At 36.0% G+C, this 26046-nt stretch overlaps 1 protein-coding gene and 1 pseudogene across 2 annotated transcripts in view; both read left to right on the top strand.

The window, feature by feature from the left end:
• The window catches only part of LOC148944305 (phospholipid scramblase 3-like), a 105082-nt gene extending 80980 nt beyond the window's left edge, over positions 1 to 24102 (top strand). The window contains exons 6-7 of one of the 2 annotated variants that reach the window (XM_089099693.1): positions 7611 to 7769; positions 22952 to 24100. In XM_089099693.1, coding sequence (XP_088955819.1) covers positions 7611 to 7769; positions 22952 to 22978 — 186 coding nt within the window. In that variant the 3' untranslated portion in view covers positions 22979 to 24100. Of the gene's footprint in view, positions 1 to 7610; positions 7770 to 22951 lie in introns of both variants that reach the window. The other variant, XM_089099694.1, reaches the window with a different exon arrangement.
• On the top strand, positions 14809 to 15801 carry LOC148944306 (protein kinase C, brain isozyme pseudogene; annotated as a pseudogene).
• Positions 24103 to 26046: the final 1944 nt, after the last annotated feature.

A 26046-nucleotide genomic window follows, 5' to 3' on the forward strand; every position in this document is an offset into this window, starting at 1 on the left:
GCTTGTTGAAAATTCTTTCTTTTTATATAGTCTAAAGTTTACAAACATGAAACTGAAATTTACAAGCCCTTCTGTGGTAGTTTGAAAAAGAACCCAGAAATTTTTTTTATTATTATTATTAAATATCTAGCAAGATCATTTTGGAATACTTAAATTTTCTGTAAGAAAAAGAAAACTGTTCGCTAAAATATGAAACCGTACATGGAACTTTTCCCTCCTTTGGCACTTCGAAAAAAAATAAAAAAAAGTGAAAGAATATTAGTTTTATCTTCAATAAAATTTTCTGAAATGGTCTAAAATCTTACGAATGGAAGATCTAAAGCCACATTTATTAACCATGGCAAAGTTTCAACTTATTATAATTTGCCATTGCTATGACATTGCTGATCTGTCCTTTTGAAAACCTGTAAATTCATATACTTCTGGAAATTTTCATCTTAATGGTCTTAGCCTTACAAGTAGTTGCAAAAGAAGTAGTAGTAATAGTAAATGAAGCTGTGATAGTAGTATTAGTAGTAGCGTGCACGAATTGTCTTTTGGTCAGACGATCTTCCCCTTTAAGCCTTCTCTGAGAGTTCCAACTTAAAACCCAAATTAATTCTTGAGATAAGCTATTTTGACAATGTGCATGCACATAGTGTCTTATGATTTAGTTCAATTTCCCCTCAATATTTTAAATGTAGTAATGTGGTATTAGCAGTAGTGGTGGTAGATGTAGTTGTAAGTGTAGCATACAAATATTACCTTTTTGATCATCTCCCTTATCATTTCCTAAAAGTTGCATTTCCTTATCATTTCCAAGCGTAAAATTCCTGAGTTCCGCCCTTTTGAAAACCTGTATACACATAACATGTTTTGATTTAGTTCAGCAATACTCCCCTCAACATTCTCTGAAAGGCTCACCTGAATTCTTCGTCTTTTTGGAAAGTGAAGTTCTAACATGCATCCCTTCCTCAATAGCATATACTACGTGTAAATAATGAACGAATTGCCTACCTTACAGCCATTGCCCTGAGGATTATGGGGAGGTTGGCATCCCTAAAGACATAATTACTGGACTTTTCAACAATTCAGAACAAAATATCTCTCTTAAAATTTCGATCACGTGTTTGGGGAATGATGATCTTGGGGGTGGGGGGGGGGCTGGTTGCCCTCCATTCACTTTGCATTCTTAAAAAGGGCACTAGAACTTTCGCTTTAAGGTTCTAGGCGAATACCCCCCCCCCCCCGGGAAATACTTGAATTACTTGACTTACTTGACTTAAAGCTCTTGCTCGGCAGCGTCGCCAGCGTAGAGGGAACCAGACGTCAGCGCCGTTAGTCGTCTCTGGAGTGGCCTGTTTTGTGCCAGGGTAAGAGCTTCACTGGGGTCAATGCCCCACGCCGTGAGTCGATTTTGTATGATATCCGCTTATCTCATACGTGGTCTACCTCTGGGGCGTTTCCAGCTCGATCGAAGTCAAATATAACTCTGGCAGGTGTTTCAGTGGGTAGGCGAAGTAGATGACCGTACCAACGCAGCGAGCAGGACTCAAGCTGTTCGGACAGGGGTGGTAATTTAAATGACAAGAGGATATTCATATTCTATACCCTGTTAAGTCACCTAGAGTGTTAAGTTTTGTAGAGGTGTTTTTTCTGGACAGAATCTACCCTCATCATCTGTGACTGCGTCTAAAGCCAAATCTCTGACAAGTACAACAAAACACTTGTTACCAAGGCAGAGTAGATACAAGCTTTCGTGAAATAGCTGATTTGGGGTCTGTGAAACATTGTTCCCAGTAGGTGGTCGAAAACGGTGTTCATCTTTGCAATCCTTGCTGATATCTCTGCATCTAGATTTCCGTTTTAGCCAACAATTGAAGCAAGGTAAGTGAACTCCTTGACTTTCTCAACATCTTGGCCATATACTTCTATAGTTGTCAGGGGGCTGCATGGTATCTTGTCCACCGACAATATTTTGGTCTTGGTCCAGTTTACATTTAAACCAAGTTTTCCTGCAATAGATGCTAGTATTTCCAGGGCAGTTTTGATATTAGCGAGATCTTTACATACCAACACAACATTGCCAGCAACGTCGGCATGTGACAGCACTTATTCAACAATATTAATACCAAAAAAATACACCAACCGTGTTGTGTTAAAAACATAGTCCATGAAACAATTTAAGAATTCCGGAGCAGCAGAGCAGCCGTACTAAACACAGTTGCCAATTTGAAAATGTGATGATAGCTGGCCATCTACAAGATCAGCAGTTTCGGTCTTATTGTATAGTTCTTTGAACAGATTGACAATTTTTTAGCTACACCAGCAGATTGAAGGATCAACCATAGTGACTGTCTGTCGACAGTGTCGAAAGCAGATCGAAAATCGACGAAGGCAATGTATGCTTTCCTTTTATATTCTAGAGTTTTCTCTATCAGCTGTCTAATTGTATGGATTTGCTCAGTAGTGTGCCTACCCAGCATTAATCCAGCTTGCTGGTGGTGACTAAGCGGATGGTGATACTTTTTTGCGCGCTGGAGGAGCAGCATGGCAAAGAGTTTGCCGGGTACCGAGAGCAGAGTTATTCCACGATAGTTATTACATTCTGCTTTACTTCCTTTCGTTTTGTCGACTGGCACAAGTAAGCCAGTTTTCCAGTCTGATGGTATTATTTCAGAGCGCCAAACAGTATTAAACAGTATTGGGAGCCAGATGGTCTTGGATGGTTCACCATTTTTAAGAAGTTCTGATGTCAGGTCACATACTCCCGGCACTCTGTTGTTCTTCAGCTTTTGTGCTGCTGCTTTAATTTCTTCTGCTGTAAATTCAGTGCCATCGGGGGCAGGTGTAGCATTCTCAGCCGCAGCAGTAATCTTGTCGCCAATTTGGTCAGGTGGGTCTGAGTTCAGTAGCTTCTTGAAGTGTTGCTCCCACTGGCGAAGGCACTGTGATTTGTCGTAAATATTTTCGCCACTGGCATTACGGAGATACGATGTAGTTTGAGTGTATTGATTAGAGCTCACGGAGGATCTTATATGTGGCTCCGATGTCATTTTTTTTTGCGGCCTCTTGGAGCTCGCGTGCTTTTTTGTCAATAAAGGTCTTACGGTCTTTGTGCAGCATGATGTTGCACTCCTTATTTAATTGCTTATACGCTGTCATATCCCCGCGGAGGCGGGCTTCCCGTCTGCAATCAATAATGGCGAGGGACTCGTTACTGATCAAGTCTTTTTTCTTACGCTGTTTCATTCCAGCAACCCTAGTTGCAGCTGCAAGAGCATTCTATTTGAAGACCATCCACAGACCTTCACTATCATCACATTGCGTAAGAACCTCAAATCTGTTGGATATTTCGATCTGATACTGCTTAGCCAAAGCAATGTCTTGTTGGTTACAGTACGTATCAATTTTCCGAGGTGTCTGGCTGGCTTTTGTAGCCTTTGGGCGAAGCCTGATTTTCGCTCCAACAAGACGATGGTCAGTGTTCCCAAATTCGTCACCTCGGTAGGAGAGACAATTCGGCACAGAAGACAGCCATCGCCGGGGTATGATGATGTAGTCGAGCATCTTCTTCGTTGATCCATCATTTCTATACCAGGTGTACCTAGCTATATTGGGTCTCTGAAACCACGTGTTTGCATTGGTTAGATTTTGGGCGAGATAGCAGTTCCGCATTCGCTCTCCACTGTTGTTTAGGCTATCTACTGTTATGGATCCAAGAACGAAGTCCCACAGGCCAGACTAATTTGCAATGCTAGCATTCATATCTGCTAGATAAACAAGGTAATCATGGGGAGGTCCTGACGAAAGCTCAGAGTTTAAAAGGGTATAGAAGTCATCTTTATCTTCTTCCTGGGCTTCATTTGTGGGGGCATAACAGGTGATTATGGTTATTTTTCCATATTTATCATAGACCCTTGCTCTGAGGATCCTGGGTGTAACTGGTGTGAATGACAGGAGAGCCTTGCATGCTGTACTGTTCAATACTAGGCCAACGCCTGTTCGTTTCTGGTGACCACCAGACCAAAGTAGTGTGCGCCCTACACCAATGTATTCCTCACCATCACCAGATAGATGTGTTTCAGTGATTCCAGCAATTGTAACTTTATAGTTCTTTAGTTCTCTGGCTAATAGAAGCTTTGAACCGGGTTGGTTCAGTGTCAAAACATTCCAGGTGGCCACATTGATTCCACCTTGGTCAGCAAATACCCCCCCCAAAAAAAAAAAATACCCTCCGTGGAAAATAAGGCTTTCCAAATTTGAGAATTTTATTTGAGTTTAATTTTTCTAATTTCCTTAGTGGGATGGAATTTTCGCACTTGTGTATTATGCGCCACTCACTCAAGTTTACGCTGTGTAAAATTCGAGAACACACCGTTTTTTTTAATTTATTCGTTACTTCAGAAATAAATTTGCGCTATAGATTTGCACATTGGGTGAGGGGGGGGGGGGTAAGCATAGCGGGTCTGCATTCAAAATGTATTGGGTACAATTATTCTGAATATTAGATAGATAGACATATAAGTGTATTGTAAAGCCAAAACAGAAATTATAATAGATAGCCCAGTCAAACTCAAAACGAGCAAAAGTAAAAGGAGTATGGCTGACAACACCCATGTCTTCTTCAGAACATAAAATAATTTGCACTTTACTTAAAAAAAAAAAAAAAAAAAAAAAAAAAAAAAAAAAAAAAAAAAAACGTATATTGTCAGTTTTATATACATATTCTGATATCTATTCTCCATAATCTTAATACTTCTTCATTTGTTGAAGTCAAAAAAGTGAAAACATTTAAAATGTAAAAACATTTAAAGTGCAAATTACTTTTTGGTCTTGAGGAGGTGTGGGGCTTGTCAGCCGTACTCATATTAAATGTTGCTATTTTGAGTTTGAATAGGTTATTTATTGTTATTTCTGTTCGTTTGGGGTTCAATTCATTTATTTATGGTGATTTGTGGTAGTTTTACGCTTGGAAAATTATTTGAATTTATTTCTACTCATTTTTGACTTATTTGTTTTTTTTTTTTTTTTTTTTGTTTTTTTTTTTTTGGTCCAAACAAATCCTATATAAAAAAATTGTGGAAAACTTCTTAGAGGTCACTCAGTCATATACTGGAAATTATATTATTCCTTATTACCGGTCAAAACCTTTTGGTAGCCAACCAACAATGGGCATCAAACATTTTTTCCATGTTTTTTCCTATTCTGCTTTTTTAATTACTATATAGTCCCAAATTTCCAGGTGGGGCCATGGCCCCCCTGACCCCCTTGCTGGTGCCCATGGCCTCGTCAAGCCAAAAATGAGTACTAATAAATTCAAATAATTTTCTAAGCGTAAAACTACCATAAATCACCATAAATAAATGAATTGAACCGAAAACGAATAGAAATAACAATAAATAACCTATTCAAACTCAAAATAACTACAACTACCATGTGTAGGACTAACAGTCGCTACACCTCCTCAAGACCAGAAAGTAAACTGCACTTCGCTGAAAACAAAATACATTTTAAATGTTTTCACTTTTTTGACTTCAACAAATAAAGACAATACTCTCAAAATACTATACTATCAAACTGACAATACTCGTTTTTTTTTAGTAAAGTACAAATTATTTTCTGGTCTGAAGAAGACTCCTTTTACTTTTTGCTCGTTTTGTGTTTGACTAGGCTATCTGTTGTAATTTCTGTTTTGGCTTAAAAATACACTTATCTGTCTATCTATCTAATATGCAGAATAAATGTACCAAGCACGTTTTGCATGCAGACCCGCTCTGCTTATCTCCCCCCCCCCCCCCTTGTGCAAATCTATAGCGCAAATTTATTTCTAAAGTAACGAAGAAACTAAAAACCGGTGTGTTCTTGAATTTTACACAGCGTATACTTGAGTGAGGGGCGAATAATACAGAAGTACCAAAAGTCCATCCCCCTACAGAAATAAAAAAAAAATAAAACTCAAATAAAACTCTCAAATTTGGAAGGCCTTATTTTCCAGGGGGAGGGGTATATTTTTTTCCGGTGGGTTATTTTCGGCGGGGGGGGATATTTTCCGGGGGGGGCAAACGCCGGCCACTTCGCTTTACAATCAAATGAGCCCCATCCGAAATTTATACGACCACCAGTTCCATAAAAACCATAATGTACCGGGACATAACTTACAGCCCTTGCCTCTGGGCTCGGGGGGGGGGCTAGTTTCTGATTACTGTGGGGAGTAATGATGTTTTGATTACCCAAATAAGGGTAACTCAACAGCTTAATTTTTGGTACTGGGGGACTGCGTTCGCGCGGACCTCTGTCCATACATTTGAAAGTTTCTTCCTTTAGGCTTTTTCATATGTCATACAATATGTAGTTAAAACGAAAAACTATACAATTTGTTGTTGTTAAGACAATAATGTGACATGTAAAATTGGGCCTCTTTAAAAAGATCAATTTCTTAATAAATTTACATGTTTTAAAAACACCGGAAGAACTGTGCCTAAAATCTCAAGCATTTCAGAGGGTTCTGCGTATACTCTATAGAAAAGGATTCTGGAATTTTCTCCAAAAAAATCTCTTAAATAAACATGTTTTGTTTTCTTAGTCTTGTGTTAAAGCTGGTGGTCTCAATGACCAGTCGCCATATTTAAACTAAACTGCCTTTGCTTATTGAATTCCTGTTGCATTTTGGTTTTGAAAATACTGTGTAATTATTAAATACTGATTTTTATATTGAACTAGGAGTCAAATCAAATTGCTGAAATTTAGATTAAGTCAGAGAGTCTCGTCATTAAGCTTCTTGGAAGATTTAAATGAGGGGGAGGGGGGCTTTTGTTAAAGCAGTTGATCGACCACTCAGTTAAATTACATTATTTTTAAGCCTTACCACTGAATCTTTATGTTATTTTCTACGGATGTAGTTTTAGTGTCATATCATTGAAGTTGCACATGGATTTGTTTCACTGAAAATGTTTTTTCCTCATTTGATCATTTTGCCCATATTTACTTCATTGAACATTGAAATCCCTATTATTTTCAAACCTTGTTAAAAAAAACGATAAGGTTTTACTAGGATTTATTTTAACTACTCAAATCAACTCTAGCAATTTTCATAGCTCTGGCCTCTCCTCCTAGTGAGTTAATCTTTCGTCTTTTACTAATTTTTCTTGTAAAAAAATCTCAGTTTTTTGGTTTACCAATTCTTGTGTTTTTTAACCAAAGATCAATAAAAGTTAGCAGAAGTGGTTATATTTTTGCTGTACACTGGACGAATAGATCTAAAGCTGAACTGATTAGCCAAGACAAGAAAAAAATGGAGCATAATATAGGTCTAAGGCCAGTGAAAAAGACAAGGAAGAGAAACAATTTCGAATGTCTCTCTCTCCACCCTTCCCCCCCCCCACTCTCTCCCCTGTATCCAGGGCTGTTCAAACGGAAGGGGGGCAAGTTGCCCTGGTTGCAGTGGCTAGGGCTTTTTTTATGTTTTAGTTAGGAGAAGGTGCCATAATTAATTTTGCCCCAGGCACCGCCAACCCTAGGAATGGCCTTGCCTGTATCTCTCTTCGCTTCTCGCTCTTTCTTCTTCTCCCTATCTCGGTTATTTGTAAGTTATGAAGATTGTTATCAATTAATAGTATATCTTTCTACAGATTATTGCTGGTGCTGATACAGAAGTTGGATGTATTTCGAAAAAATGGGGCGGGCTACTCACTGAATTAGTCACAGATGCTGATAAATTTAATGTTACTTTCCCAGTGGATCTGGATGTAAGAATGAAAGCAGCGTTACTTGGACTGGCATTTCTAATTGTAAGGCAATGCCTTTTTTCTCTTGTTTTTTCTGTTTTCTACAGTCTTTGTAAATAACAATATGTACGAATTTTCTAAAAGGATCATAATCTACCTCCGAACAAGTGCCAGCTTCTGATGTTTTTTTTTCAAAACAAAGTATTTAAAAATCAAATCTAATAAGTGTGATTTTATATCATAGAGGCTGCATTTAGGAATATTGTTGGTATTTTATCGATCAATCAGTTTTGATAAATTGCATAAAAATATAGTTGGAGTACTGTTGAGATTTGAAAAGGTTAGAATTCTGATTAAAACTGTTATTTCAAGGAATGTAAAAAATTTTATAACACATTTTTTACTGGAAACGACTTTCTCTTGGATTCTAAGGATTTAAGGAAACGTTTCCCTACAATGCTAAACATTACGCCAAATAAAGATAGCGTAGGAGAAAACAAATATTGGCAACAACCTAATTAAAATGAAAGGAAAATAAAATTACTGGAAAGTTTCAATCATAGGCAACGCTATAGCGTTGCCTATAGTAAAGGCCATACGGCTCCAATGTTTTATTATTATTTTTCCCCAGAGGCACTTCATATGGAAAGGATCGTCGTAGAAACTTCCAAGGGGGCTCATTCGATTTGAAATCGAGAGTTCTATTGCCTTTTTAAGGGGCAAAAGTGAATGGGAAGCAACTAAAGCCCCTTTCACGGCACCCATGTTTTCAATCCCTGATAATAGAAGTCTTAGTAAAGCTATTTGGCTCAACATAATCGATTTCTAAATGGAATTTATGTTTTGAGGAGGCAACTCCCACCACAGAGGTGGGCGCAAGAGGTACAGTTTATGCCCTTGGGGCATATAGCTTTTTATAGAAAGCTTTGGTGTAGAAACTTCAAAAAGAGCTCATTCGATTGGAAATTCAAAGGGCTAGTACCCTTTTTAATAGTCGAAAGTGATTGGAGGGCAGCTAACCCCCCTCTAACGCCCACCTTTTCCCCAAACACATCCAATCAAAATTTTGAGATAGCCATTCTGTTCAAAGTAGTTTAAAATTCCGGAGATAAGGTCTTTGAGGATGACCCCCCCCCCCCCCACCGCCCGCAGGGCAAGGGCTGTACGTTATGCCCTGGGGGCATATAAGGTTTTTATAGAAAGCGTTGTCGTAGAAACTTCAAAAAGGGATCATTCGATTGGAAATTTAAATGGCTAGTGTCCTTTTTAATAGTCGAGAGTGATTGGAAAACAACTTACACCCCTTCCACGCCCACAATTTCCCCAAACACATCCAATCAAATTTTTTAGATAGCCATTTTGTTCAACGTAGTTGAAAGTTCTGGAAATTATGTCTTTGAGCAGGATACTTCCCCCACAGTCTTCAGGGCAAGGGTTATAAGTTATACCCTGGGGGCATATATGGTTCCTGTGGAAGGAATGTTCGTATAAACTTTAGAGAGGGCTAATTTGATTGGAAATTGAAAGTTGTAGTTCACGTTTTGAGCGTCAGAACATACTGGAGGGTAACCAGCCCCCCCCCCCTCCCGGCCCTTTTTTCCCAACTACATCCTATAAAAACTTTGAGATAGCTATTTTGTTAAAAATAGTTCAAAGATCATATAACAAAAACTCCGGTGTCGACACAACCCCCCGGGGTCAGGCGTTGTAAAATATGCCCTGGGGGCATATAAGGTTCTTATGGAAGGGATGCTCGTATAAACTTCAAAGAGGGCTCATTTGATTGGAAATTGAAAGTTCTAGTTCACTTTTTAAGATTTAAAAGAGATTGGGGGACACCTAGCCCCCCCCTCCATGCCCATTTTTTCAAACCCATCGGATAAGTACTTTGAGATTGCCATTTTTTTTTTAAATAGTTCAAAGACCATATAACGAAAACTCTGGGGTCGACACCCCCGCCCCCCTCAAGGCCCGAGGGCAGGCGTTGTAAGTTTTGCCCTGGGGGAATATGTAGTTCTTATGGAAGGGATGCTTGTAAAAACTTGAGAGAGTGCTCATTTGACTGGAAGTTCTAGTTCAGTTTTGAGAGTCAAAAGAGATTAGAGGGCAACTAGCCCCCCCCCCCTCACGGCCCTTTTTCCGAATGCATCCGATAAAAATTTGGAGACAGCAATTAAGTTAAAAATTGTTCAAAAGTCTCGGGCCCTGGGGTATATATGGTTCTTATGAAAGGGATGCTCGTATAAACTTCAGAGAGGGCTCATTTGATTGGAAATTGATATTTCGAGTTCACTTTTTAATAGTCAAAAGAGATTCGAGAGCAACTAGCCCCCCCCCCATGCCTTGTTTTTCCAAACCGATTTGATGGACATTTTGAAATAGACATTTTGTTTAAAAAAAAGAGTTCTAAGGTCCGGCAAAAAAATCTCCGGTGTCAGTATAAACTTCTAGGGCCCGAGACGCCGTTCTTAATTAAGCTCAAAATTCATGTACGGTTCTTATGAAAGAGATGTTTGTACTAACTTCAGCGAGGGCCCACATGATTGGAAATTGGAAGTTCTAGTTCACTTTTTAAGAGTCAAGGGATTTAAGGGCAACTAGCCCCCCCACGCCCTTTTTCCCAAAACCCCTCCGCTACAAATTTTGAAATAGCCAGTTTTTTAAAAATTGTTCAAAAATTAGATAGCAATTTTTGTTATATAATTGTTATCTAACAATTTCGAAGCTATTTTTTCGATCCATTCATTGTTGTGTGAATAAATCATGTATGATTTATTAGAGGCATGCAATTACATTGTCTATAGTAAAGGCCAAAAGGCTTCAGTGTTTTATTATTATTATAAATTAAAAAAACTTGCATAAAAATAAGTCTTCTAAGAAAAGTAAAGAGCCATATTGAACTCGGGTCCCACAGAAATTAATTCCTATAATAGTTAAAACTCAAAAAGCCCAGAAATTACTGTTAAAGAATAAATGAAACCCCAAACGATCAGAAATTAAAATACCTTTAATATTTTTTTACCTTCAATGTTATATACCTTCAATATTTTTTTATTGTTTTCCCCCCAGGGGTGCTTTATATGCATGGGGTAATGTTTTAAACTTCGGAGGGACTCATTAAATTGAAAATAATAATTTCTAGTGCCTTTTTTAAGAGTCAAATGTAATTGGAGGGCACCAAGCCCCCCCCCCCTCTTCACCTCCTCTTTTCCCTAATTGCAGCCAATCAAAACTTTGAGACGGCCGTTATGTCAAAAATTGTCAAAAGGTGAAGTAATTAAAATAATTATGCCTTGGGGGTTGACAAAACCTCCCACTGCCCTCAGGGCAAGGGCTGTAACTAACTGCAAACTGGTAAGGAGCTAACCACAGTCCATAGCAAGCGAAATTTAAAAATATATTTTTAAGCATATGTTCAATTTTAAAAGAATCCTATTTCACATGGATTTAGGAATGGTAATTATCGTCCACGTTAAACTTAAAAGTGAAAACTAATGACGAGAGCAAATTTGTGTGATTTTTCAGAAAGATCTCCGAAGCCCTTGAAAATGGTACATTAAGATTAAAATTATATCATTGAAGTTCCCATGTCTGAAAACCCTCGATGGGAGGTTTTCAGCCCCTCTCTTTGAAAAATCCGTTAAAACATATTGTAGCCTCTGCCCCCCTCAGTGCTTGCGGGGCCTTGAGTGATCTAAGTGAGCTGTTTGCGGGTTCATTTGAAAGCTAATGCTTAGATATCAGTGCTTTCTATAAACTCGACTTATAGCTCTAAACTAAAATGTAATTTTTTTTCACAAAAATTGCTTTTTTGGTGTCATTTCGGCATTACCCCTCAAAAATGATGGAGAATTGAAATGAAAATTGCATCGATGGATATCGATCAATAACTGGTTTCCAACCCCCTCTTGCCTTTGGAAACCGGAGAAAACCATATTTTATGCTACGTATCACTGATGTATCTCCCTTTTTTCCTGGGACTTTTCAAACTGTAAGTAAGGAGCGACCCGGCTCAATATTAAACGAAACTGTAAAAAACGGAATTTTGATACCAATTGATACATCAAAAGAATCATATTTTTATGCTGATTTCAGATGTATAAGCTTCATCAAGTTTTGTCTTACCGATCAAAAGCTACGCGCCTGAGAAAATTTGCCTTATTTTGGAAAAAAAGGGGGAAACATCCTCTAAAAGTCATAGAACTTTACTGAAAACAGTACCCTCAGATTCAGTGTATCAGAGATCCCTACGATAGAAGTTTCAAACTCCTATATGCAAAAATGTGGAATTTTGTATTTTTCGCCAGAACAAAGATCACGGATGCCCATTTATTTGTTTGTTTAATTTAATTTTTTTCAGGGGTAATTGTATCGACCCAGTGGTCCTAGAATATCGCGGGAGGGTTCATTAGAATGAACGTTAAAAGTTCTAGTGCCCTTTTAAAGTGACCAAACAAATGGAGGGCAACTAGGCCCCCTCCCACGCTCATTTTTTTTCCAAAGTCATCCAATCAAAATTTTGAGATAGCCATTTTGTTCAGCATGATCGAAAAATACAATAAATATGTCTTTGAGGATGACTTAATTCCCCACAGTCCCCGGGAGAAGGTCTGCATGTTATGAACTTAGCCCAATGTTTACATATAGTATTGGTTATTGGGAAGTATACAGAGGTTTTCAGGGGGGATTTTTTTGGTATTTGGGGGGTGGGGTTAGGTTGGGCGTTACGTGGGAGGATCATCCATGGAGTTTTCATGGGGGAAGGGACATTGCTTTGAAGGGGTGCCGAATTTCCCAGAAATATTTAAAATAACGATCAGAAATTAAATAATAAAAAAAACGATTTTTTCGACTGAAAGTAAGGAGCAACATCAAAATTTAAAACGAACTGAAACTAATACGTATATGATTGGGTTCACCCCCTACTCATTACCTCGCTCTATACGCTAAAGTTTTCTTCTGTGCTTTCATCAGAGCTATTTATTCCAATTAACGGCCTTTTGTGATTAAGAACAAATTCGAACAATTCGAACAAAATTTGAACTTGAAAGTAAAGTGCGAGGTATTGACTAGGGGGCGAAAGCCCTAATATACGTAATAAAAATATACGAATATAGAACGTCGTTACGTAAGTTAATTCGTAAGTTACGTCTGAACAAAATTTCAAGAAGGCCATTTAGAAAAAAAAGTAAAATTAATATGCAAATTTCGTTTTAGTTATTCACGTACGGTGAGCCAAAATAAAAGCTGCATTAACTCAAAAACGTTCAGAAATTAAATAAGAAAAAACAATTTTTTTTCAACTGAAAGCAAGGAGCGATATTAAAACTTAAAACGAGCAGAAAATATCCTGTATATGAAAGGGGCTGTCCCCTCCTCAACCCCTTGCTCTTTACGTTAAAGTGTGACTGTCTCAGAACTTTGTTTTTATAACAATAAAAAACTTTAGCGTAAAGAGCGAGGGGCTGAGTAGGGGGTTGATAATAACGGATACATAAAAAGAATCAAATTTTTATGCTGATTCCAAATATATGAAGTTCATTAAGTTTAATGTTACCTATCAAAATTATGAACCTGAGAAAATGTGCCTAGTTTTCGAAAAAGAGGGGAAACGTCCCCTAAAGGTATCGTAGTCTAATGAAAAACACAACGACACGTTCAGCATATCAGAAAACCATACCCTAAAGTGATTCTAGAAGACCAGGAGAGGGCTAATTTGAATGAAAATCAGAAGTTTTAGTGCCCTTTTTGAGTGACCAAAAAGGTTGGAGGACAGGTGGCCCCCCTCCCACGTCACTTTCCCCCCAAATTTGTCAAATCAAAATTTTGCAGTTGCCATTTTGTTGAGCATAGTCGAGAGGTCCAATAACTATGTCTTTTGGGATAAAATGACCCCCCCAAGCCACTGGGGAAAGAGCTATAAGGCACGTAATTTGCCCATTGTTTACGTGTAGTATTTTTTATTGGGAAGTATACCGATATTTTTTTTTGGGGGGGGGGGATTTTCCTTGATATTTTCAGCGGGGTTGGAATTGTCTAGAGGATTTTCTGTGGGGGGGGGGGCGATTTTTTTTTTTACCGGCATTTGTCCAACCAATTTACTAGTTGGAGAAATACTTTTTAGTTTTTTAGCAGAATTTTTTTTTTCACCTACATTTTTAACGCAAGATTAATAGTCAAATAAATATTTGAGGTGGGAAGTGGTTTAAACCGTTAACCCCAAACCCCCTTAGATGACGTCATCTATGACACCGGCTAGCATTTTTCTCTTTTACTGTTAATACCGAATAGAGAAGCCATTGATTTTACATGACGTCATCACAAGTGAATTTTCTAATTTGACTGATAAAATTGAGAATGGTGTTGAATGACGTCACCACAAGCTTGTCTATTCTGGCTTTATATGACGTTACTTCTTGCATATAAATGATTTTTTCCAGTGAATTTCTTATTAGTTAACAATGAATTCAAAGCAAATAACAAGTTAGTTTAAAGCAAACAATATATCATGCCAACTGCAGTTCTTAACAAAATTGAGAGTTTTGGGAAGGAAAAAGGTGTATGGTGTCCTGTAGGAGAGAAGAGAGCAGTGGTGAAGAAGGTGAATATCGTTATACCTATTGGAATTTCTAAGGTGGGACCTGATGCTAAAAAAGTGCACTTGAGAAATGACAATTCAGGCCAGATGGACAAAAATGGTTGCCATTGTTTCCAAAATTGAAAACAAGACTGGTAATAAACAGATTGATCCGTTCAAAAAACTAGACAATGAGATTGCCACAATTGCCAGAATGCTATCGATATTTTATAGATCCCCAGGAGTGAAGAAAAAATTCAGATTACGGAAGGAAATAATGGATTCTATGCGATAGACAAACTCACTTTCGGAAATATTGAAAAGATACCAAAGTCAAATTGGAAAACGTGATTTAGATGGCATCTTATCTAGCTTTTATTTTCAAATGAAAAAATTGAGTTCAACCATCGACAACTTGACGAATGAAGTGGATCTGGCAGGAAGGAATGGTCCATCGAAAAGGAAAATCGGAAAGTTTAAACCTTGTTTTGTGATTTTTCTTCTTGTAATTTTTCTAATGATTTTAATTTTTTGCGGATCATTGGCAAAGGAGGCTTCGGTAAAATTCTTTTAACTGAAAGGAAAGGAACTGAAGAGCTTTATGCAGTGAAAACCTACAAGAAGATTAAGGACGATGTAGATTTAGATGATGTAGTTGTATTCGCTATGGCAGAGAAAAATGTCCTATCATTTTCTTCTAGATCCCATTTCCTAGTCGAGCTATATTCCTGCTTTCAAACTAATGATCGATTATATTTCATTATGGAATATGTTAGTGGTGGAGATGTTGCGTTTCAGATTTCACAGAGCGGTAAATTCAAGGAGCAAGTTGCGACTTTTTATGCAGCTGAAATTGCTATAGCTCTGTTCTTTCTTCATTCTATAGGAATCATCTACCGAGACCTGAAGTTAGATAATGTGCTGGTCGATCAAGACGGACACATAAAAGTGGCAGATTTTGTGATGTGTAAGCTTGGCATTCTAGGGGATAAAAAAAACTACACACTTTGCGGTACACCTTATTTCCTTGCACAAGAGATAATATTACGAAAGCCGTATGATAAGTCGGTCGACTGGTGGGCATATGGAGTTATTCTATTCCAAATGCTTACAGGGATACTACCTTTCGGGGGTGAAACTTGGTTAGAACTTTTTTCTGCAATCGTTGGGCAAAGTGTCTCCTTTCCCATATTCGTGTCAAAAGAAGCCAAAGATGCTTGCGAAGGGTTCCTCACGAAAGATCTAAATAAAAGACTTGGCTGTGGGCCAAAAGGGAAAGATGACATTAGAACTAATCTTTTGTTCCAAGATATATATTGGTCAAAAATTGAAACTAGACAATCCAAACCCCCTTTCAAGCCAAAAGTTGGTGATGAGAAAAAGGCAGAGAACTTCGAAAAAAGCTTTAAAAAAGAGAAGCCAGAGTTAACGGCTTTTAGTGAGTCTGAAAATCGTATGGTAGAGCAGCTTAGCGGTGATGAATTTGAGGGTTTCGACTATGTTAATCCTAACTATTAGATCAATTTTTTTTACATCGTAGTGAAGTGACAGGAGCATATCTCAAGAGTGAATTTCTGTGAACTGAATTAGTTGAAATTAAATGTTTTGTTTTTTTGTGTTGAAAGGTGTTAAATAAATATACAAAGATCCCAAATGTTTTAAATTATATAAACAATAATTAGTACAAAGAGCAAGATTCTTAATAGTTAGAAGGTCATATGTAAGATACTTCAAGGGAGCAAGCTTTTCGGTAAAACTCAAGTCAGTTCTTCGGTGCCTATTCTGGGCCTTAGCAGTGGCGTCAATTCAAAAAAATTTGGAGGAGGGAACAAAATGTACTTTTCAAAATCAAGGGCAACTTTATTGTCCTTTTAATATTTCAGTGAATAACCAGAAAAAAAAATCAATGAACATACTGAAAAAAAGGTGTTTTTAAAATCTAAGGGGGGGAGGACAAAATTGGGGGTAGTGATAATGCCCCTCCTTCTTCAACTCCAAATTGCAATCATTAGGTAAATATAAGGAAGACAAACACCATTAGAGGCAAAATTTTTAATAGGGGTTGAGTGTATAAAAGTCACCTTATCTTTCTTAGTAATGCAAGATGACGATGGAATCTCTGAAATAGAATTGACTCAACTCCCGGATCTTGAAATTTTCTTTTAATAGCTCTAGTATTTTCTTTGTATACTTCTGGTCTATTCCTTTTTATTAATTAACTAAAATGAACAAAATTAAAAAGGTGGAAGGTGAGAAATGAATTGGAATGACGCTTTCTTAATAAAACAGGGTTTCAGATAGACCACTGCGCCGCACCAGCATATTCATCAAACGCCACTGACGAGACGCCCGGTCGACCGCCGTCGAAGTGTCGTAACTCCGTCGCCGCGCCGCCACCAGACGAGGCGGTGGCGTTCGGCTGACTATGAATTAATTTGCGCCAATTCTTCATTGCGTCAACCGTTATGTTGGAGCTTTTCTTTTCTCATGTGGATAAGGATTTCGATTTTCCTGCTTAGAAATTATGTGTGGTTTTCAAAATTCAACAAACAAGTTCGAACACAAATAATTTGCATGAATTCCTTGTGTTCAAAGGGTAAGTTTTTATTCGGTACTAGTTCTTGCAGCACATCCATTGAATAGACAGTTGTCTTTTCAAGAGACACCAGATTAAATTCCAGGTAGGAGCTTGAGATTTAAGGACCTCTCTATTTCAAGACACCTTGGTATATAAAAAAATCAACATTTTTAAAGTCCTTGCCGTTGGCAGGTGTTTATAAATACTGATGTTTTGGTTCCATGACATAGCAGCGTTACTTGAAACGGTAGGCTCTGAAAATTCTCAAGTTCCTAACTGTTAAATTCTGAATTTAACATTGAGGACAACTAATGTGTTTCCTTATTTGTTATAAAACCACTGGAGGTATAATAACTAGGATACTAATAACTAGAACTAGGAGCAGACTCGGAGGTGTCTAATTACAGGACGGAGACCTATTTGAGACATCGACAGAAATGAATGGGAAGGAAACTACAAATGCAGGTCTCCCTAATCACAATCTCAATAGTTGTATCTATTATGCTACTCCCACTACTGACAACAACTCATCGCACCACCGAGCCACCTGAGGCCAACACATTTATGCACGCTTCTCCTCCATCCCAATCTATTCAAAGCCTCTTTCTTTAGACCCTTTCTTTCTTTATTATATCCAGAGACGGATTTGTAACTGTGTGGCAGTACGGTCCCTGAAAATTGTAGACTGTATACAAGTTTTCATTTCTTAATCGACTGGTTATATCATAATATCCGCTTGATAGTATTTTGGCCCAAGTTGGGCCGATTCTTTTTCGTTTTTTTTTCACACAATGGCGAAAATTCGGATTTATGTGTTGTATGATCTTAAAGGGCAGGCTATATACATAATCTTTCTGATGTTTTAAGACCTAAAGAGTATTTCAGTATTATTGCCTGATAGTATTCTGGCCGTAGTCGGGCCAAAATTTCAGTTTCACCCCACAAAATGTTAGAAATTGACACTTTTCTGGTATCATCCTCTTTGTTACTTGAGGGGCTTCCTGCTATCTTGGAAAGAAGCTAAGTTAGGCAAATGAAACTTTCAGTAACAAATTTGGGGCCTAAAATATACCCAGGGAAGGTGTTATCAAGCTACCATATCCATCTTTTTTTTATTTCTAGGGCTTAGTATTGCGTAGAACTTAAAGGGTAGTAGATTAAAATTTTCTTTCATATTAGTCCTATTCCGATACTCTGTGATCACTTGTTCAGTCAATCACCTCAGAAGAAGAAAAAAAAAAGAAACCAATGAAGACTGTGACCGACTTTCGCTGAAAAAAAAATTTGTAAAATTCCATTCTCTTTACATTTAGGAGCTTGAAACCTTCATTGATGGGTTTGGTGATTAACATGCTGAATTTCCTGGTATGTTTTTCAACACGTGTCCTTTTTATATAATTATGCAAATTTTCTAATGCAATTAGCTTTTCACTGGTAGTCAAAAGTTTGTCGTTCCTCTGCCGTTCATACTAGGAAAATATCACCGAATGCTTTTAAACATCACGGCAGGTTTTCGCAAAAATTCAAATATATAAAATATGCGACTGCTAACGGTGCAGAAAAAGACACAATTCAAAGAACGTTTTCGGAGTAGCCATGCGTGATAGGTATAGTCAGTACTTCAACTGGTTTTCTAAAAATAAAATGTACAAATTATCACTGTGTTGGTAAATTTTGCCGTTTTGCGTATTTTACTCTGCATATATATATATATATATATATATATATATATATATATATATATATATATATATATATATATATATATATATATATATATATATATATATATATATATATATATATATATATATATATATATATATATATATATATATATATATATATATATATATATATAGAGCCCTTCAGAGAGGGCTCATTCGATTGGATATTGAAATCTATCCCCTTTTAAGAGTCAAAAGTGATCAGAGGGTAACTGGCCCCCCAAGCCCTTTTCCCCCAAATACATCTGATAAAAATTTTGTGGTAGCCATTTTGTTCGAAATAGTTCAAAGATCATATAACAAAACTGCTTTACGTATGATCATTTCGTTAAAAATAGTTCAAAGGTCAGATAAGAAAAACTCCCGTGTTGACACAATCCCCCCCCCAGGGCCGGGGCAGGCGTTGTAAGTATTGCTCTGGGGGCATAAATGATTCTTATGGAAGGTATACTAGTATACACTTCAGAGAGGGTTCATTTGAATGGAAACTAAAACTTGTAGATCATTTTCTCAGAGGGAAAAAGATCGGAGGGCAACTAACCTCTCCCGCCTTCCATGCCTTTGGGTGTATCGGATGGATAAACCGATCCGATAAAAATTTTAGTTGACTATTTTGTTAAAAAAAGTTCAAACATCAGATATTGAAACTCCAGGGTCGACACAACCTCCCAGGGCCGAGGGACAGGCGTTGTAAGTTATACTCTGGGGATTTATATGGTTTTTATAGAAGGCAGACTCTTATAAAATTCAGAGAGGGCTCATTTGATTGAAAATAGAAAGTTCTGGTTAACTTTTAAAGTGTCAAAAGAGACCGAAGCTTAGTCTAGTCCCCCTACGCCCTTTTTCCCCAAACCCATCCGATAAAAATTTTGAGATAGAAATTTTGTTAAAAATAGTTCAAACATCAGATAATAGGAACTCCGAGGCTGACACAAGCCCATTTTTTCACTTTGATATTGTTACTTTGATGTAATTTTTGACACTTTGATGGAAATTTAATTTTTTTTTTTAAAGTTTGATTTTCAAAGAAAGAATTCTTAAAAGCTTCAAATTTTTTACAAACAAAAACGAACAAAAGTTAATTTAAAAAAAAAACTTTTCGAAAAAATAAGTTTTTAAAATAAAATTAAAGACCATTTTAAACTTAAGATCACAATATACAAATTCATTTAAAAATTAAAACTCAAAACGACCAGAAATTACTATTAAAGAATAATGAAACCCAAAATGAACAGAAATTAAATAAAAAATCAGAGCAAAAACATACAACAAGTAATAATATAAATGAATAAATAGATCTTAAAGCGAGTAATGCTTAGATTGAATATGAATATCAAGCTTAAAACGAAAATGAATATTTTCCTATTGAAGTATAAATGAAACTTAAAGCGAACAGAAATTAAATAAACAATCAATGCAAACAAACCTACAATAGATATTAATGTAAATTAATAAATAAATCTTAAAACGAGTGAAACTTAAATTGAATATGCAAATCAAGCTTGACACAAACAAAAATCACCACAAACAAGAGTTTGGGTATGACCTCCTTCTCTCACTGTAAAAGTCCAAAACCTACTGCGTCATTGGCGCTTTACTGAAAACTATATGCGTCTTGAACAATCTTGGAAAGTATAAACAACATTAAATTGAATATTTTATGTATAATGATATTAATTGTTGGAAGATCCATCATTTCCAGAATTTATTTCACTGTAATTGTATTTTTATTTTAAATTCTGTAATAACTATAAAATAAACTAGTTTTAACATAATCCATGTTCAGTTAGGCGCCAATGAAGGAGTAGGCTTTTGGCTTCTATTTACAGTCAGGAAAGGAGACCGTATCCAAACACTTGTGTGTAGGGAAACTACCTTCTTCTTTAATAACTTTAAAAAGAGCTAATAAATTAAACTGAATATTTGATGTATAATGATAATAATTGCTGAAAGTTCATCAGTTCAAAATGTTACTATAATTTTAATGTTTATTTTCAATATTAAGTACAAAAGAAAATATTTGTCATAAAATTGTTTTTCAGCAAAGCGTCAATGACGCAGTAGGTTTTAGACTTTTACAATGAGAGAAGGAGGTCATACCCAAACTCTTGTTTGTGGTGATTTTTGTTCATTTCAATCTTGATTTGCATATTCAATTTAAGTTTCACTCGTTTTAAGATTTATTTATTAATTTACATTAATATCTATTGTAGGTTTGTTTGCATTTATTGTTTATTTAATTTCTGTTCGTTTTAAGTTTTATTTATACTTCAATAGGAAAATATTCTTTTTCTTTTTAAGCTTGATATTCATATTCAATCTAAGCATTACTCGCGTTAAGATCTGTTTATTCATTTATATTATTACTTGCTGTATGTTTGTGCTATGATTGTTTATTTAATTTCTCTTCGTTTTGGGTTTCATCTGTAAGTTATACAAAATGTATATTGTTCATATATAAGGTTTTTATCAAAGAGGTAATTGTATAGACTTTGGAAAAGGCTCATTCGATTTAAATGGAAAGTTCTAGCTCCGTTTTTAGAAGTCAAGAATAATCCGACAGTAAGCATCCCCCCCCCCTCATACCATAAGAACCTGAAACTTTTTAAAATCAAAAACTAACAAACTCAAAACGACCAGAAATTACTATTAAAGAATAAATGAAACCCAAAACGAACAGAAATTAAATAAATAATCGTTGGAAACAATATACAACAAGTAATGATATATATGAACAAATAGATCTTAAAGCGAGTAATGCCTAGATTAAATATGAAGATCAAGCTTAAAATGAAAAAAAAAATATTTTGTTATGGAAGTATAAATGAAACTTAAAATGAACAGAAATTAAATAAACAATCAATGCAAACAAACATACAATAGATATTAATGTAAATGAATGAATAAATCTTAAAACAAACAAAAATCATTACAAACAAGAGTTTGGGTGTTGCCTCCTTCTCTCACTGTAAAAGTCTAAAACCTACTGCGTCATTGACGCTTTACTGAAAACTATATGCGTCTTGAACAGTCTTGGAAAGCATAAACAACATCAAATTGAATAATTGATATATAATGATATTAATTGTTGAAAGATCCCCCAGTTCAAGAATTTATTTTACTGTAAATTTACTTTTATTTTCAATGTTGTAAGAACTGGAAAAGGAAATATTTGTAATATGTTTCGTTTTCAGTTAAGCGCCAAGAACGCAGTAGGCTTTTGGTTTTTATTTACAGTTAAGGAGGGGGGCAGTATCTTGGGCATAGGGAGGGGGCTGGGGGGCAGCGGCCCCCCCAAGACCTACAAATACACCTTAGAGATGGTGGAAAAAGCAGATGGTTGGAAAAGCAGTTGATAAAAGGCTCTCCATCACACTATCGACTGCCCCCCCCCCACTAGACAATATCTTGCCTACGCCCATGGCCAGTATCCAAACTCTTGTTTGTAGTGAAACTATATTCGTTTTGAACAACTTAAGAAAGAACTTATAAATTAAACTGAATATTTGATGTATAATGATATTAATTGCTGAAAGCTCATCAGTTCAAAATGTTACTGTAATTTTAATGTTTATTTTCAATATTAAGCACAAAAGAAAATATTTGTCATAAAATTATTTTTCAGTAAAGTGCCAATGGCGCAGTAGGTTTTAGACTTTTACAGTGAGAGAAGGAGGCGATACCCAAACTCTTGTTTGTAGTGATTTTAGTTTGTTTCAAGCTTGATTTGCATACTCAATTTATGTGTCACTTGTTTTAATATATATTTATTCATTTACATTAATATCTATTGTATGTTTCTTTGCATTGATTGTTCATTTTTCGTTTGTCTGGGACTTTTTCACCATTTTTTCAATTTCTTTGAAAGTGTTCATTGCGCTGAAAGTTTAGAAATTTTGAATGTCACGCTAGGCTTTTTTTGGATTGGACATAATACCACGTTCTTATGTTAAAACAATATTTTGTTCGTTTTAAGTCCCACAAGTTTATTTTGACCTAAACAGAGCACGAAGAAAAACACAACAAAACGCCGTACAAAAAAAAATGAAATCTCAAAAAGAAAAACTATAAAGTCTAAATTTGAGCTTTCCTTTCGTTTTTTTTGTAGTGTTTTGTTGTGTTTTCCTTTATACATTTTGTTTAGGCTGGCTTTTTTGCTTTTTGTTCCTTCAATAAAGGCTTCCGAGCATGAAGCTGAAATGTTCGAACTTTTTATTATTGTTTTTGTGTTAAAAAGTTTTTTTTTCTTTCACTGTATAATTAAAAAATGTTACCCATCTTTAATATATTTTCATTGTGAATTGATCTTTTTTCCTTCATAAAATGTTTCATTCCCAGTTCTTATTTTTTTCTTCTTTTCTAGGATTTCTTGTACTTCGAAAAAAACTAACACTCTCAATTGAAGACTTTGTGTAATAACGTTGGTCATGCAACTATTGAATCTCTGTGAGTCCTAAGATCTATATGAATTAAGTGTATATATTTTTCAAAAAATGGTGGGGTTCGGTTTAACGGAATGTTCAGCTTTAGAATCTCAATAGCTTCTAAGTTCTTTGTAACTCATTGTAACTGTATTTTGAAGGACTGCCATATTTGCTGCCGTTCGTTTCTGTTTCTACGGGTATTTATTAATTCACCATTTATTTGGTAGTGTAATTTTATATTGTTCAGAGACTAGTCTGTTATATAGCATAGGTATGTGCTTTTAATTTTATGACTTCTTTAATATAATTATATTTAGGATGAGACGAGAAAAAAAAATTGTATTTACAGTTAATAGTAGTAACCCGACAAAAAACAAAAAGCTTGATTCATCTTTTTTGCTAATATACTGGGTAAATTCATAGTTATTATAATATATCGACAGATAGCTAAATAGAACCAAGTGTTGCTTGTCGTCCCCTTCTGTCACTAAATAGAGCTCATTTCTTTGGATGCCAGAGGCATGTGGGTTTTGTTTTCTTGGATGGGCCAAGCTACAATATCAAAAATTGCTAGTGTGAACTATGGCCCAAAACAGAGAATGAATTGAAACTGAAGTTTTATATTCATCAAGCCCCCTTTATTCCATCAAGGGGGGAGGTTCTTCAGGTGAAATGTAAATTATTTGGAAAATAAAAGAGTCTTCAGGCTTGCACCCGGTATATATGGTAGCCAAACATGAATGAAAATTCAGACGTGTAATATTTTGCAAAATCGTGCTTATGATTTCCGAATATTCTTTAAAAAACAAAACAAAATATGTTGTTTTTACTGTATTTGTAGAGACCATTGGGGGAACTATTTACTTCATTTTTTCTGACTAACAGAAAATATTAGGAGATGTAAATAGTTGTATTGAGTAGTTTAAGAGTTGGAATAGCTTTCGATATATTCTTTTTCTTGATAATTTCGTGTTCGTATGCATGGTTTGAAATTAAGGATCTAAAATTAAAAGAGTAAAAAACGAAATACCTGATTTTTGTGTTGAAATTACAATAAAATTCATATCAGTGAGGACTCAATTATTGTGCAGCACAATTTTCTTCATCGTATGGGAAAAAGCGAAGAGCGGGAAATTACATAATACAACGCAGTACAGCTCATGTAGATTGAAAGCATTGTTGCTCTTATAGACGTTAAAGAAAGGGTCATCCGCTTATGTGATCTTCACCAAAAAAGAGCTTCTCACTAATTCTTTAGGTCTGCTAGTATGTAAGCCTACTCAAAACAAATTGGTATTAGTAAACAGACTATCAACTCCAATGGAAAAGATTAATAGCTTTGTCTATCTGGGATCCGTGGTGGATTCAAATGGAGGAAGTGATGAAAATGTCAACGGAAAAATTTCTAGAGCTCACGCACTCTTTACTCAACTCCGCAAGCATCCTGGAATTTGTAGTAAGATTAGCTTAAGAATAAAGATGAGCATTTATAATTTGACAGTAAGAGCATTCTGGTAAATATTTAGTGGTTCAACTCTTGAAAACGCTTCTTATGAAAACATTTCCTATGAAAATACTTTAAAATTCTGGATTTTAATTCAGGTCTGGAATAGACATCGTATCTGTTTATTTTATCCCCCCCCCCTAATGGATAAATATATAGCCCAAGCTATGTGTTTCTAATAGAGTGACTTTCCCTTTTGTTAATCTAAACTCAAGCGGTGAACAAGCGGCGAGAAGAAAAGAGTCACGCTATTGAAATACAAAGAATGTATATATTTTGAGATAAATATTTCAGAATTTTCTAAAGTAGTCTCCAGAATTTCATAATGTTGAACCACTAAATATTTACTATCATTTCTTCTCTATAGGCCTACTGTTGAATTTTGGCCCACCAAAGGAGCTCAAAGGTACACTTTGGAGGTCTTCTTCCACCGTTGGTGACGTTCAGGTTCCGACTTTCAGATCAGCTTTTCAACGATGGTGTCCGCCGACGCTGTTACAACGTCGACAAAATCTTTGGCAGCATCAAGCTGTACCGGATCCGCTGGCTTGGTTCCGAATTGCGCTACCCTGACGATCGCTTTACTAAACAAATGCTCCTTGCTGAACCAATACCAATAAGGTGCAGAAGACAAGGAGGACAGTTAAAGAACTTGTGAACTGTAGTTAAACAAAATCTGGAGTCAGCTCGAGTCTTGTGCAAATTCCACCAAAGATGGGATAAATGCTGGTTGAGGCTTGCCGAAGAGTTGGAACAAGACTGACCATCATGGAAGACCAGTATTCCGAAGCTTTGTTCAGCTTCCGGGTGAGGCGGAAACGCCTGGCGCTGATACAAGTACAAGTAAAATAGACATGTTCCAATTATAGTAGGTTTTTTTTTATTATTGTCGGTTTCTTGCAAAAGAAAGATTTATTAGCTTGATTGTCTTGTGCCGGTAGTGTGACCAAGCTCCTAAGGACTAGAGTGTCATTTTTGTTTTACTGAGATGGGACAGGTTTCGAAAATTCTGTTTTTCATTTTCATAACACCAAAATGAACCTCAGAGAGGAGAGAAAGTAACAAAATGAAAAATAAAATAAAAAAAGGGTGAAAAAACGAGGATTTTGTCAGCCAGTGGCGAAACCATGAATATGAAAATATAAGCAAATATTTCGACAAGGACCTCCGCCAAGTCGTCCTCAGTGCTAAACAAAAAAAAAAAAAAAACGAAAATCTAACCTTTCGAAGTTTACCTTACAAAGACAGAACATACACTGAATAAAAACCAGGCAATGAATCAATGAAAATGAATTTACCAAGATGATCAATCATCTTGGTAGATTCATTTTTATTCATTCATGCCTGGTTTTATTCAGTTTCTGTTCTGTCTTTTTAGGATAAACTTCGAAAGGTTAGATTTTCGGTTTTTTTTTTTTTTTTTCTTTTTTTTTTTTTTTTTTAGCACTGAGGACGACTTTGCGGAGGTCCTTGTCGAAATATTTTCTTATATTTTAATCTTCATGGTTTCGCCACTGGCTAGGTCTTGGC

This window comes from Artemia sp. Qi Xiang Cuo, chromosome 14, assembly GCF_049724085.1.
Source record: "Artemia sp. Qi Xiang Cuo chromosome 14, ASM4972408v1, whole genome shotgun sequence".
NCBI lineage: Eukaryota > Metazoa > Arthropoda > Branchiopoda > Anostraca > Artemiidae > Artemia > Artemia sp. Qi Xiang Cuo.